General features: G+C 46.4%; 1 protein-coding gene and 1 long non-coding RNA gene across 4 annotated transcripts in view; one reads left to right on the forward strand and one right to left on the reverse strand.

The window, feature by feature from the left end:
* CAMTA1 (calmodulin binding transcription activator 1) overlaps positions 1 to 13,832 on the forward strand; it is a 713,455-nt gene that overhangs the window by 498,411 nt on the left and 201,212 nt on the right. For all 3 annotated transcript variants that reach the window (XM_081017106.1, XM_081017105.1, XM_081017107.1), the window contains exon 5: positions 1,199 to 1,270. In XM_081017106.1, the coding sequence (XP_080873232.1) occupies positions 1,199 to 1,270 (72 nt within the window). The remainder of the gene's footprint in view (positions 1 to 1,198; positions 1,271 to 13,832) is intronic.
* LOC308483398 lies at positions 2,639 to 9,460 on the reverse strand. Its single transcript, XR_013989656.1, has 3 exons — positions 9,009 to 9,460; positions 6,497 to 6,580; positions 2,639 to 2,883 (listed from the first exon to the last, which is right to left on the reverse strand). It is a non-coding gene; the product is annotated as an uncharacterized lncRNA (long non-coding RNA).

Here is a 13,832-nt window from a genome sequence, read left to right on the forward strand (position 1 = left end):
ACAGTGCTTGAAGAGGTGCCTTTCTGGAATGGGGTACATCGTCCTTTTTTAACCTGGTACTTGCCAGATACTTTGGACTACAACTCCCATCAGCCCCAGCCAGCATGGCTGGGATGGATGGGAGTTATAGTCCATAAAACATGGAGGGCACCATGTTGGAAACATATGTAGTACACGGCAAACAGTTAAGCCAGCTACAAAGGACAACGTGAATTCAGATCCACTCCACCTTCAAAAAGCACATCTGCCTTCTTTTGTAGACGAGGGTCCCAAAGATCCAGTGCTAGCCTGCAGACTGCAGAAATATTCAGAGGAATCCAAAGAACTCAGCCCTCATAAAAACAGACACAAATAATCTCTCCCTCCAGAGCTGATGGAAGAGACCTCTGGCTATCACCAGCTCCTGGGATGATTCCTGAATGGCATTTTGTGCCGTTGGGAAAACTCCTTAAGAAATCCAGAAATAACTCGGGTGGGGGAGTTAATATCTTCAGAAGGAGAAGTGGCATCTCATAACTTATTTAGTTTTGGTATTTATTTCAGAAGCAGAGAGGCAGGAAGCAAAAGTTTCTGCTTTATCCGAGACCTGCTTTATCTTAATCCTCTGCTTTATGGCATCCGGGTGCTGCTAATATTTACACAGAGCAGCTCGTTTTAAAATATTTACAGTGCATATAGCTCTTAATAGCGTTAATATTTTAAAATGCTTTGGCACTGAAGGGTGCTAAACTTGCTTGCTGAGGCAGTATTAAAAAAAAGGCTCCAGTGGTAATAACTTGAAATCCAGATCAGTTTGGCACCTTTTCCCTTCTCTTCTTCCCATGCAATTTTGGAGCCAATGCGGCTCCTTCTGAAATGGAAGCGTACATAATATTGCCCTGTAGATCTGTGAGCCTTTCTTCCTCTTCGCTGGCGCAACCGGTGTGCACCAGGAAGGAATGTTTGGAAAGCTGAGAGGGAGCTGGTGACCTTTCACCTGAGTGAGGACTCTGCCCTATATGCCCTTTCCCCAGAAATGCACACACTGCTTTGCAGGAAAAGTCTATGTCTCAGTTCAGAGGCAGAAAGTCACCAGGCTCCATTTGCCAAGAGGCAGCCATGGAAGTGGGGGCGGTTAGAGCTGCTGTGCTCGATGCAGATTCATGGTTTCCCTCTTATAACTCTGGATTTTTTCTCTCTTCTTTCTCCCCGTCTTTAGTGCCTGTATGGTTGCTACGTCCATTCTTCAATCATCCCCACTTTCCACAGAAGGTGCTACTGGCTTCTTCAGGTAAGACATGGCCTTTGTATCTTATGGTGAGAAGCAGATCTCTTGAGGATTCTGGAGGGATCCCAGCTACCTCCGGTTTGGGGAAGCATTTCGGTCGCACAAATGTTGTCACAGTTGTTTTCTTTGCCACGTGGTTGGAAATGAAATGGTTGCTTCTTTTTCGAAGAATTCCTGTTGGCGGACTCCATTGTTGTTGTTTGTGAGAAGGGATTGGATGAGGAGACCTGCTTTTTCTGTTTCTTGTGGTGTGTTGAAGGGACAAACTGCAGAGGCATTGCAAGGCCAGTCTGAGGAACCAAGACTGGTGGCTTTGAAATGGAACAATTTGCACCAATTGCACCAGCAGAGTGAAAGAAAGCTTGCTGGCATTGAACAGAGGTGGGTGAACAACAGCGAATGGATTAGGAAGGAAATTGAGAGGAGGGGGGGTGCAATTTTATTCATAGTATCTTTACCTGAGGCATCAAAGTCAACTATCTTCTTTGGTGTCAAGTTGTAGGTGAGGCAGAGAGGATGCAAGGCCGAGAAGGAGGAGAAAGTGAATGGCGGCCAATTCAAGACCTCAAACCTCACCAGAAAAGCCTTATTACTTGTGAGCGCCCAAGGGGCTGTAAGTCTGCCTGGTCCCCTCTTTTTGCCTGAGCCAAGTGTTGGTGGTGGGGCTCAAGTTGAAGACCCCCTTGACACCCATCTGATTCTGGTAGGCTGAAGCACCCTTCTGTGCTGTGAAGTTCAGTTGTAAGCTTGGTGAATACTGGCTGAGCCCTGCCGGCAAAGGGGTTTTAGGGCTTTTACTGGCAAAGCTTCAGGCCTCGCCGTTGAGTGGAGATGATTTGTGACTGAGCCCAGGGTGGGGAGGCTCTTTCCTCACTCGCCCCTTCCACTGTGAATCCCTGGGCTGCAAGTGGTGCAGAAATTGTGAGCTCGAGAGTTCAGCATCTCTCTTAAAAAATAAATCTGGCCTGTGTGTCAGTTTGAAATGGGACGTGCAATCCTGAGTAAAAGGGAAGATTTATTGTGCTGCCACTGTAGGAATGTTTGTGGGTCTCCCGTTGTTTCCATGTGAGAGGCCGAGAGTTTGTGAGGAGACCTGAGGATGCTTTTAGAGAGAGGTGGCGTGATGCAGGGGGTGCCAATAGCCTGTTCCATTTTGTAAAGCATAGCAAAATAAACTCGTATCTAGGCTCTATCTATCGGTCGGTCGATCTCCCATCAGTTGTTTTAAGGATTGCTTGCTGTCTACTAACCACAAATCAGCTACTTGAACATTATTTCCACATGAGATGCAGGTTAAGGTTTGCGGCTCAGTGTTTAGTTTGATTTATTTATTTTTATTTTTAAAAGGACGTAATCCTGAGAAAATGGGCTTCATGGTCCCACCCTTCTGTCCCTTGACCATCAGTGGGATCTACTGGCTTCTAACGGTTGTGTGAAATTCTGTGTCAATCAGAGGAAACTGGCGGATGACAGGGAGAAGATCCAGCATAGGGCTGCAAAATGGGTTGGGGAGAGGACAGCGCTCTTTGCCACTTCCTCCTTATGTGCTCTCCTTTCATCTTCCAGAGTAGTCCAAAGGGCAATCAGGCCAGACAGAATGTTCATTTCCCCCTCTGCTATAATCAATGGAGAAATAAACGTGTCAGCGTTTAAGAGTGATAGCATTTCCGTTTTTGGCTGACATAAGAACAGAAGACTTTTTCCAAAGCTCTGAAATCCAGGGTCCATTTTCTTCTCACTGCCTCCCTGAGTGAACTTAAGTTGAGTTGAGTTTTTTGGGGTTTTTTCCCAAAATTTTTTATTAATTTTCACAAAATTATAAACAAACAAACATAAATCATAACCTTATTAAAAATTGCACTTATTAACATTGTTAAGTGACTTCCTTGCTTCCCCTTGGTTGAATTTCAATGCATATCCTTTTAACGGTTTTCCAAATCACAGTTCTTATAAAATTTAACTTGAACATTAACATCCTTAAATCTTTTCATTTTGAAATTAAACATATTAATTCATCACCTAACTTATATAAAATCCTAAGCCAATTAATTATCTGTTGAGTTGAGTCTTGGCCTTCTCTTCTGAGGAACCTTGGGAGACCAGAGACCAGACTTCGTACCTCAGCAATCAGGCCTTTGGTCTGCCTAGGCACTGTCTAGATCAGCAGGCATGTGCCCAGCAAAGACCTTCCCCAGCCCAGCTACTGGAAAAGCTTATTTAAGAAAGAAAATTGAGAAGGGAGGCCATTGAACCTGGAGCATTTTGCTCTGATCAGCTATTTCTTTCTGACCTGGGAGTTGCGGGGGGGGGGGGGCGGGCAAGCAGAAACCCTTGGGCATTCTGAGGCTTGAGATGTTGTCAAAAGGAGCTCTGGGGTTGTGAAAGAGCCAGGAATGTGTAGCCAAGCAGAAGTCACAATTTAAGGGAGTGTGAGGTGGTTGAAGGGTGGCAAGAAGGGGCAGGCAGCTCAACTCACTGTTGGGCTCGGAAAATCCAGAAACCAGCTCAGTTATTCCAGTTATACACCCTTGCAGATTCTGTTGCGTGCCAGTTTATGTCACTAGCAGCACGGCAGGGTTTAAATCCTGCTTTGTGCCTGGTTCTCCTCTGGTCACTGCTGTGGGGCTGGGGATCTGCCTCCTGATGGAGTGAGTGGGGGTGAGGAGGACAGAGCTCAACCACTGGTCCAAGGTACAGAGGCTACAGCCTGCACTCCTCCCAGCATGAAGGAACTCTTGGCCCTTGGGTGCCCCCTGTCTGCATCAGGGAGAGGGGCTGCTGAGCTGGTCAGTATCAGACTCTACCAACTAACTGGGTATAGCCAGGATGAGGTAGGAAAACTGTCCGGGACTGTACCACTTTGAAGACGGAAGGCTCACAAGACTGAATGTTCTGCTGCAAACATATATTATCTCAGCACAGAAAGCTAGGATATCATAGAATCATAGAGTTAGATGGGACCCTGAGGATCCCATCTAGGCAGGAATATGCAGCTGCCCGATATGAGGGATCGATCCTGCAACCTTGGCGTTATCGGTACCACACTCTAACCAAATGAGATATCCAGCTATCAAAACCTGGGAGAATGTTAGAGTAGCCTTCTTCTCTCTGACACCTGGTTTTCCACAGGCAGGGTTTTTTAATTTAGTTTGTTTTATTGACATCAGAGTCCAGCTGGCCTTAAGGAAGCCGCTGCTTAGCCAGCTTCAGCCCTCCTCTCACAATTGCAAAATGAGGATCATTTCCTGGCAGCGTTGTTAAGATTGATAAAGGCATGCATGCAACTTCCTTCAGAGTGCTTGACAAGCGTGATGAGTTCCTTGGAGAAAAAGGCGGGATATAAAGGAAATAAGTAAAGTAAAGTAAATACAGTGGTACCTCGGTTTATGAACTTAATCTGTTCTTGAACTTAGTCTGTTCTTAAACTGAAACCGTTCTTAAACTGAGGTGCGCTTTCCCTAATGAGGCTGCTAGTGCCCTTCCACCATTCGGATTCTGTTCTTAGACCGAGGTAAAGTTCATAAACCAGGACACTACTTCCGGTTTTGCGGAGTCCGTAAACCGAATAGTTCTTAAATAGGGCTTTTCTTAAACTGAGGTACAGTGGTGCCTCAGGTTACAGACACTTCAGGTTACAGACTCCGCTAACCCAGAAATAGTACATTGGGTTAAGAACTTTGCTTCAGCATGAGAACAGAAATCGTGCGGCGATGGCGCGGCGGAAGCGGCAGGCCCCATTAGCTAAACTGGTACCTCAGGTTAAGAACAGTTTCACATTAAGAACGGACCTCCATAATGAATTAAGTTCTTAACCCAAGGTACCACTGTACATTATGGTTGTAGTGTCATTGCTTTGGCTTCAGCTAAAAATGGCCGTTTGAAGGGGTCTCTAGCTCTTTCCTCACTCCTGTCTCATGACTCTGTTCCATGGATCTTTTCCTTGGTGGGAATAATCAGCTCCTCAATGAATCTCTCCTCTGCCTGGAGAATTGATGGAGATTTGGGCGAGCCGACCAAAAGCCCCTTTTTCTGGTGTGAGCTCGTCCATGAGCAGCTCTTGCCTCACGAAACTAAATTGCCTTAATCAGCCCCAAGGACGGGTTGTGACTTTGTTGTGCTGAAGTGCAAGCGCGTGATTCATTTGAGCACCTTCCTGGCGGAAATGGGCATCCTTCGATCACCTCCCCAAGGTCAGACAGCTTTGCAAAGAGAAAGTGTGGGGATGGGGAGGCAGTGGGCAGAGATGGCTAATCCCCTTTCAGATACCTGCATGAGGCATCCATTCCGCGTCAAGGGTGAAAGCTGGGATAAGGAAGATGGAAAGCCTTCGCAGTGCCAAATGAAGCATCCATGACCAGAGTCCTTGCTGATACCTCTATATCAGAGCATGACAAGGGAGGGATTTGGGGTCAGGGCTGTGTAAGTGATTCTCGGGCAGCTCCTGGCCATATGTCATTCCAAACATGGTGTTCTGTGCCACTTTGACTTTTTGAAACTGGAAATTTGGTATCCCCGTGGATGTCAGCCTCCACTCTCAAAGGCTGGTTCCCCACCTGAAAATCATCTTGCAGTTTGGTGGAGAGCAGGGCAACCGGCATGGAGAGCAAGAGGCCAAAAGGCCCTGCAGGCTGAGTATTTAACTTTCCCCTGGGTGCGGTGCCAAGTGTTGCTACTGGTCAGTTGGCACTCCATCCAGGGGAACGCCACCTACATTCAGCCTGTCCGCAAAGCCACCCACCCGAAGAGGGCAAACAGACTTCAGTGCTGAAAAACAGCTCTGTGAGCCTGCATGTGGAGTTTGCACGCAGCTTTTGGTGTCCTGACCTGAGCTTCTTTCAAGTTTGCAAATTTGCGTTTAGGCTCCCTAAGGACTTTTTTTTTGGTGTGTTTCTCCCCCCCCCCCCCTTCAACGCAAGAGCGATGCCAGCCAAACTATTTATACACGCAGTGGCAGTTCGACTCTCTGTCCAGAACTGGGTTCCTAGTTCATGGCAACAGCTTGTTAAAATTAGAAAATAGCTTTAAAAATTCATGTGCCTCTTTTGCGTTGCTGTTCCTTTTGCTCTCTAAAGCCAGAGCTATTCTCAAGCCTGTTTTTACCTTTGATGACCTGTAAGCAACTCAACATTCATTTCTCCATTGATGTGTGTGGGGGGGGGTGCTGTGCCTGCTCTCAACACTACCTCCAGCTTCTGCCCCACAAAGGCTCTCTTCTGTGAAACTACTTACTTTTAATGCTGGTAGACAGATAGTTTATGTCAGTTCACCCTTGGAGAGAGGGTCAGACCAGGCATCTGTCTTGCTCCAAAGGCGCTGAGGATGATAGAGTTGTGTTGTTGTTGTTACTATTACTGTTGCTGCTGTTGTTCATTTCCTTTCTAGATTGCTTTATATATTTTTAAGCAAAACATCTCAAAGCGGTTTACAGCACATCAAAACATCAGATTGGCTCACTCCATCAGTGTGAGGTAGGGTTGGGCCCTGGCTTTTATATAGATCTCCCTCATCTGCAATTCCTGAAGCTATGCACGGACCAGAACACCCGCTTCTCTTTTGGAAACTGCTCTCCTCCATTGTTTGCAAAGCAAGCCTCTCCATGTTAAAAATGCATACAAAAAGAAGGATCTATAAAGGTTGAGATTCAACACTGAGCTACTACAGATGTTCATTTCCTTTCTACAGGCTTTTCAGCTTGCCAAATGAACCAATCCCTTCTCCACTCCCAACCAGCGCTGTTTTGGGGGTTCCCTTGATACCCCTCCAAGACAATTCAGCGGGATGGGGGGGATGCCTCATTTTGTAAGCCAAAGTCCATGTGCAGGGGCTCTTACTGACAGGGCCCATCAGGTGAATGCCACCCATAAGTTTCCGAAAGCATTGTATAAAAACACGTCACTAAAGTGAGAAGGTATCACATTTGAAATCAGAAGCTAAGGGAGATTGTAGTTTTCCCCTGAGCAAAACAACAAAAGAAGCCATTCCTTGTTTCTCGAGCCATCCTAAGCGCCCTACTGTTGGAATCAAAAGATTGCGCTCAACAATGCCATCAGAACAGGACCCTCTTTGACAAAAGATGAGCACCAATTAAACGGCTATTTAAGAATCCCCAGCTTAATCTGTATTAATGAGACAATCAATTAATCATTCCGGATTAATGTTTTAAGCCCTACGATTTGCCTTTTCAAAGGACAAATGGTGATAAACAAAATGCCTGAATTGGTTGACTTTCCCAACCCCCGTGGAAGAGAGAGAGAGAAAGAGCCAGGCATCTGATCAGCAAACATTGATCATCTGGTTCTGGACTTAGATGTCTTTAGGTGGGGAATGGAAAACTTAGAAGTTCTCCTTCGCATGGGGTGTGGATTCCTCCCTGCATGTTCTGCTCCAACCTTGCGAGTTACCTCATCAGGGCAATGTTTCTTGATAACACCTTCCATGCTCTGGGTAGAATATAGGCATTAAATAGTTTCCTCCATCAACAGACACTTGAAAAAACATAATTGTGCTACCTCACCTCCAGATCTGTGGTTCACATTGAGGAGAACTGTTGCTGCCACAAAGTGTGGCAATGGCCCCGAAGATAATGGCTTTAGAAGGGGAGGCACAAGTTACCGTATTTTTCACTCTATAAGACGCACCAGACCACAAGACGCACCTAGTTTTTGGAGGAGGAAAACAAGAAAAAAAAAATTCTGAATCTCAAAAGCCAGAACAGCAAGAGGGATCACTGCACAGTGAAAGCAGCAATCCCTCTTGCTGTTCTGGCTTCTGGGATAGCTGCGCAGCCTGCATTCGCTCCATAAGACGCACACACATTTCCCCTTACTTTTTAGGAGGGGAAAAGTGGGTCTTATAGAGCAAAAAATATGGTAATTCTTTTGAGGTGGAAATCCAATGACCCAGAACTAGCAGGTATTTGTGGGCAGTTGTACTGCTGCAAAGTGATTTCACAGAATCATAGCATTATAGAGTTGGAAGGTGTTCTGAGGGTCATCTAGTCCAACCCCCTGCAGTGCAGGAATGCACAGCTGTCCTATATAGGAATTGAACCTGCAACCTTGGCATTATCAGCACCATGTTCTAACCAATTGACCTTTCTACAGATACGAGTTGTTTTAATCTCTCTCTCTCTCTGGCCTCTTTATTGTTCAGTTTTTTGTTTTTTAAATAACTTGATGATTTTATGCTTTTGATTGTTGTGCTCAACCTCAGGCTTCTTGGGAAAAGAAAGGATGGATGGATGGATGGATGGATGGATGGATGGATGGATAGTTGGCAGGCAGACCCAGCCAGCATCCCTTAGTGAAAATCTGTGTAGACTCTTAGCATTCTTGGATGCTTGGGAAGAGATCCTTCCTTCCTTCCTTCCTTCCTTCCTTCCTTCCTTCCTTCCTTCCTTCCCTCCTTCCTCCCTTCCCTCTCTCAGTCCCCCTTTCTTGCCCATGTTTAAAGGGTTTGCTCTGTGGAGCTCAGACCTCTTTATCTTTTCTCTGGGAAGTGCCATGTCTACTGGCGATGAACAGAATAACAATTAATAAAAGGCAGTTGAGCCCGGAGAGAGAGAATCCGCAGGTGACTTTTTTCCTGGGCTAGGGTGTTCACTTTCTCTCTTCGAGATGAGGAAGGGGTCAGGGTCTAGCTAGGAGGGTAAAACACTTGGCCGTTGGGTTGCAACTCTTCCAGCAGAGAAGATTGCTTCTTGGCCTTTACCTCTGAGATTTGAACCACTCCTAATTTATACCTTGGTAGGTAGGCTGGAAGGAAGCATCTTGTAATGAGGCTGCCTCTTGTACTTCCACATATTCTGTAGTGCCAAGAGATCCACTGCAGGCTGCGGAATAAATTTTAGTAATAGCCCTGCTTTCTAGAAGGACTCGCACTCCTCACCAGCAAAGGGAATGTCTTTCCTTCGGATGCAATCTGTGCCAGTTCCTTTTCAAATCCTTGGAAAGGCTTCTGCGCTAAGAGACTTGTTTGACAAAGTGAAGGACTTGTCTCTGTGTGTAGAGAGAAACACAAGTTTGTGTGTGTTTAGACAGCACCAGACTTCTAGCAATGGAAAACAGGCCTGTATTTACAGCGATTAATACTGCCAGGAATGCGAGTTGGCTTTGCTGTCAGTTTTGGCCCAGCTGAATGGCAGAATGGAGTGTTTCCCTTCTGCTGTTGAGAATTAGTAGCTTGGGAGGCTCAAACACATCTGGCTGTTGTGAGATCGCAGGGCTGGCTGCCATTTGCCAAGCATCATCCTGCTGTCGAGTTCACCGTTGTGATGCTGATTTTTCCCCCAACTGCAAGAGCAGATTTGTGGGATCTTGGCAGGCTCTGGTCTCCAGTCTTAAACTCAAACCACACATTACTTCTATAGCATAGCATAGGGTTGAAGCCAATGTTGGTCCTACTCAGAGTAGGCCCATGGAAACGAATGGACCTGGCTAACATCTGTTGATTTCAATGGGTCAATTCTGAGTAGGATTTAGTCAGATAACAACCTATAGGTGCTGGCTCAAAAAGAAGGGGGCAGATTTATTTAGAATTCATCAGTGTTATGTTCTAAAAAATAAATAAAAAATCAGTGTTAGGCTCTGTTCATTTAGGACTCAATCAAGACCTTGGTTTCCTTTCCCATGAGAGCTTTTAAATTAGCATGGTAAATAAAGCAGTATATAAGAAAATAGCAGACCCTCCAAGTGTCCCTGTTTTCCAGGGACAGTCCTGGACTTACAGAAGCCATCCCGATTTCTTATTTGATCCCGGAATGTCCCCCTTTTCCTTAGGACGTCCCTATTTTCATCAGAAATGTGTTGGAGGGTATGCAGTTAGGCGACCCCCAAGCCAAGGAGATAAGTAGCTATACAACCTGATTAGAAGACATCTGAAGGCAGCCCTGTATAGGGAAGTGTTTTAATGTTTAATGTTTCATTATGTTTTTATAGGTGTTGGAAGCTGCCCAGAGTGGTAACCCAGTCAGATGGGTGGGATGATAATAATATGATGATGATGGAATAGGACATCCCTATTTTCATTGGAGAAATGTTGGAACAGGCCAAAGGGGGCCCATCTAGTCCAGTTCTCACAGTGGCTGCCCAGATGCCTATGGTAAGCCTGTGGGCAGGATCCATGCACAACAGCTCTCTCCCCTCCAGCAGCCTCTACACACTGGTGTTCAGAAGCATCACTGCCTCTGACTACAGAGGCAGAGCTTAGCCATCCTGGCTAGTAGTCATGGGTAGCCTTACACTCCATAAACTTTCTGTCTAATCCTTTTTTTAAAGCCGCCCTGGTTGGTGGCCAGTTTCTGCTGTCATGAAGGGGCACCGTGTTCATCTTGGGTGCGTTTGAGCTTCATGCTGAAATGTCACAGGCCTCCTGTCCCTCTTTTGCTTCATATCCAATTTCCTGTGTGCGTCTCGAGTTGCATCCGGTGTCAGACCTCCTCAAAGAAGACCCGTCGAAAGGTTTACTCTGAGCAGAACGACTACTGGGTACAACTCTGTGTGCGCTCGCTGGCGGAGGGTAGCGTTTCACACCTCCAACAAAGCTGGCTCCAGTCCACGAAACGTTTCTGCCACAATAAATCTGTTAGTCTTTAACAAGTCGCTGCTGCTTTTGTGGCAACAGACCAGCACGTCTGGTCCTCTGGAAGTTGCTCAAGGAGTTGCTGCAAAATTTCCCTGTATGTTTTGAGAGCAATCTTCTTCCGCTTCATTTGGGACTCCTTCCAAACTGGTGGCAAAGTTCTGCTGTTCTTTTTTTCAGGGTTTTGCAGCGCAGACCCCGTGTTTTGCAACACACACACACAAACAAACAAACTGAGTGGTAGATACGGTACATAAAACTGGGGTTCATAGTTAGCACCCCAAAAAACTCTAAATAATTTTTTATTAAGTTTTCCATTTAACAATTCAATCATGACACATTAGTTATTCCAAATTATACCATGCTTCGAGTTCAGTAAGGGTCCGATCATCTCATATTTCTGCTGCTTTTGGATTCACAAGTCCCATCTTTCGATCTTCTTGTTGTTATCGTTTTTCTTCTTAATAACCTCTGAATTGTTTCCACAAGCGAGTTAAGGCAAGCATTATTATGTTATTATGTTTCGGTGTGAACTTTGTAAGGCTCTCCCTTCTTTAAAAAAAGCTGGTAAGTCTTTTGTTTGCAGTAAATCATCACACACAGCACCCAAAAAAACTCTCGCTGTCCCATTCATTCCTTGACCGTGCAGGCATCTGGTTGGCAGGCAAGTAGCTGAGGCAGGGAGTAGGCAGTCCATGGTGCTGCAGGTGTTTCTCACCCCAACGCTCCTCACAGGGTTGTTGTGAAGGTAAACCTGTGGCAGGAGGGGGCTTTGCGTTTCATAGCAGCCACTCTGAGCTCCTTGGAGAAGGAAGGGATAAGCATGCTTATTTGAACTGTGCACGGAGAGTCCTCCCCTCACTATGGTGCCGGGAGGCATAACAATGTTTTCTTTGCCCGAAGGCATTCGGAGATAGCTGGTCCTCCAGAGGCTGGGGTGTTAGGTTACTTTTATATAAAGGGGTGTAAATTCATGCTGTGGATGGCATGTGTTAATTTACCACTCCCTTGGGAGAGAAGCACCATTACTGGGTGATAAAAGAGGCCCTAAGTGTGAACTCCTGCCTCTGTTACCCATAAATGTACAATAAAGGCACGTGTGTGCGCTTGGGTAGCTCCCATTACAATAACTCTAACCCATCTCCACAAACACGCCCTGTCCGCCTTGAAATCATGGTTGGTAAGTAGCCCCTTTGCCCCCCCCCCCCCACGCCATCATATATGTCTGCCTGATGTATAGGAGGTTGTTAAAAGCTCTTGTGAACTTAGCCAGAGGCTACATATTATCGCTTCATAACAAGGTGGCAAAGGCGTCTCAAATTGGCACCTTGACTGTAAGTGTTGACTTCACAGTATCTTAAATGGAGCTGAACTGTAGATTTTTGTTCCCTTTCACATTTCATCCCTTTAATTATTTGTCTTTTCAAAACTATCTCCCCTGCTTGCTGCGCCGGGGCCGATAAGGTGACAAGGAAAGTCATAACAAAGGGAGGTCAGCAATACCTTTTTCCTTGACAAGAACATGGGCCAGGCAGGCTGAGGAAATGAATTGCCGGATGTTCATTCCGATTAGGCTTGGGGGGGGGGGGAACCAAGGCGCCCTCCCCAGTTGCTGAGAGCGTGTTTGTTATTTGATTTGACCGTGTTGGGGATCCTTTATTTTCAAGGCGACAAGGTTTGCAGCTGCAAGTGTGTGCATGTGTGTGTGCATGAGAGAAAGGGGGGAGGGTGAAGAAAGGCTCAGAGACGTGTTTGCCCTGGAAGTGCCCTCAGCACACCAGTCAACCCAAACGCCTGGCTAAGGAACTTGTTTTGGGATCTAGGAACATGCTGAGTGATGATGGTACTGACCTGCATTGTTCCCCGGGGCAGGAGACTCATTTGCCCAGCTCATGATGCTTAGCGGTTTTCCAGATCTTCCTCCCAAGTTTCTCTTCCAGCTTGGATGGGTGAAGGAGGTTACAATGGTACCTCGAGTTAAGAACTTAATTCGTTCTGGAGGTCCGTTCTTAACCTGAACCTGTTCTTAACCAGAGATATCACTTTAGCTAATGGGGCCTCCTGCTGCCGCCACACAATTTCTGTTCTCATCCTGAAGCAAAGTTCTTAACCCGAGGTACTATTTCTGGGTTAGCGGAGTCTGTAACCTGAAGCGTCTGTAACCCGAGGTACCACTGTACCACTCTTTGCTCACCTTCAACAGATGAGCTGCTTTGCAGTGGCTTGTGAAGATCTTTTGTGTTAAACTCCTTACCATCTACGGGGCTCGTGACCTGCTCTGGAAGCTTTTGCATGAGTCAGGCAACTCCAAGTTACACCCCGCCCTTCCACCTGAAGGAGCCCAGGATGGCAACAGCACCAGCCTTGATCTGCTTATTGGTGTTCAGAAGGCATCTTTGCTAACCTGGCTTGTCACCTGTTGCGTCCAGAGTTTGGGGCCAACATCTCAGGAGCTTGGAGGTTCTGGATGCATTGGGTTTTGGGGTCAGGATACCCAGGCACTTGCTAGCCCAGGTTTCCAACCAGCTGCAAACTACAGTGAGACCCCCCTGTGCATAGCCACCACTAGCAGACTAGTAATGCCATGATCAGTGTGGATCAAGCCTTGCATTGCCCAGATTCTCTCAAGCAGTGAACTGGCTCAGGAGCTCATCAAACAACACCATCTCCTCAAGCTCATTTGCCTCCTCTCTGTCAAGGAGCTACTAATGATACCAGCATGGCCAATGGACCACAGTGGTGGGAGCTATAGTTCAGGAAGATCTGGAGGGCATCCTGTTGACTGCACCCTATCATGGATGTGATGTAACTCTGGGGGTAAGGAATCCATTTATGGCACCCACCATTCTCTTCCATCCTTAGAACAGGGATAGGGAACCCGTGGTCTCCCAGGTATTGCTGGACTCCATCTCCCATTATCCCTGACCATTGGTCATGCTGGCTAGAGCTGAAGTCCCACAACATTTGCAGAGCCAAAGCTGCTATG

The sequence above is a fragment of the Podarcis pityusensis genome, assembly GCF_964106645.2.
Source record: "Podarcis pityusensis genome assembly, chromosome: 8".
In the NCBI taxonomy this organism is placed as follows: Eukaryota; Metazoa; Chordata; class Lepidosauria; order Squamata; family Lacertidae; genus Podarcis; species Podarcis pityusensis.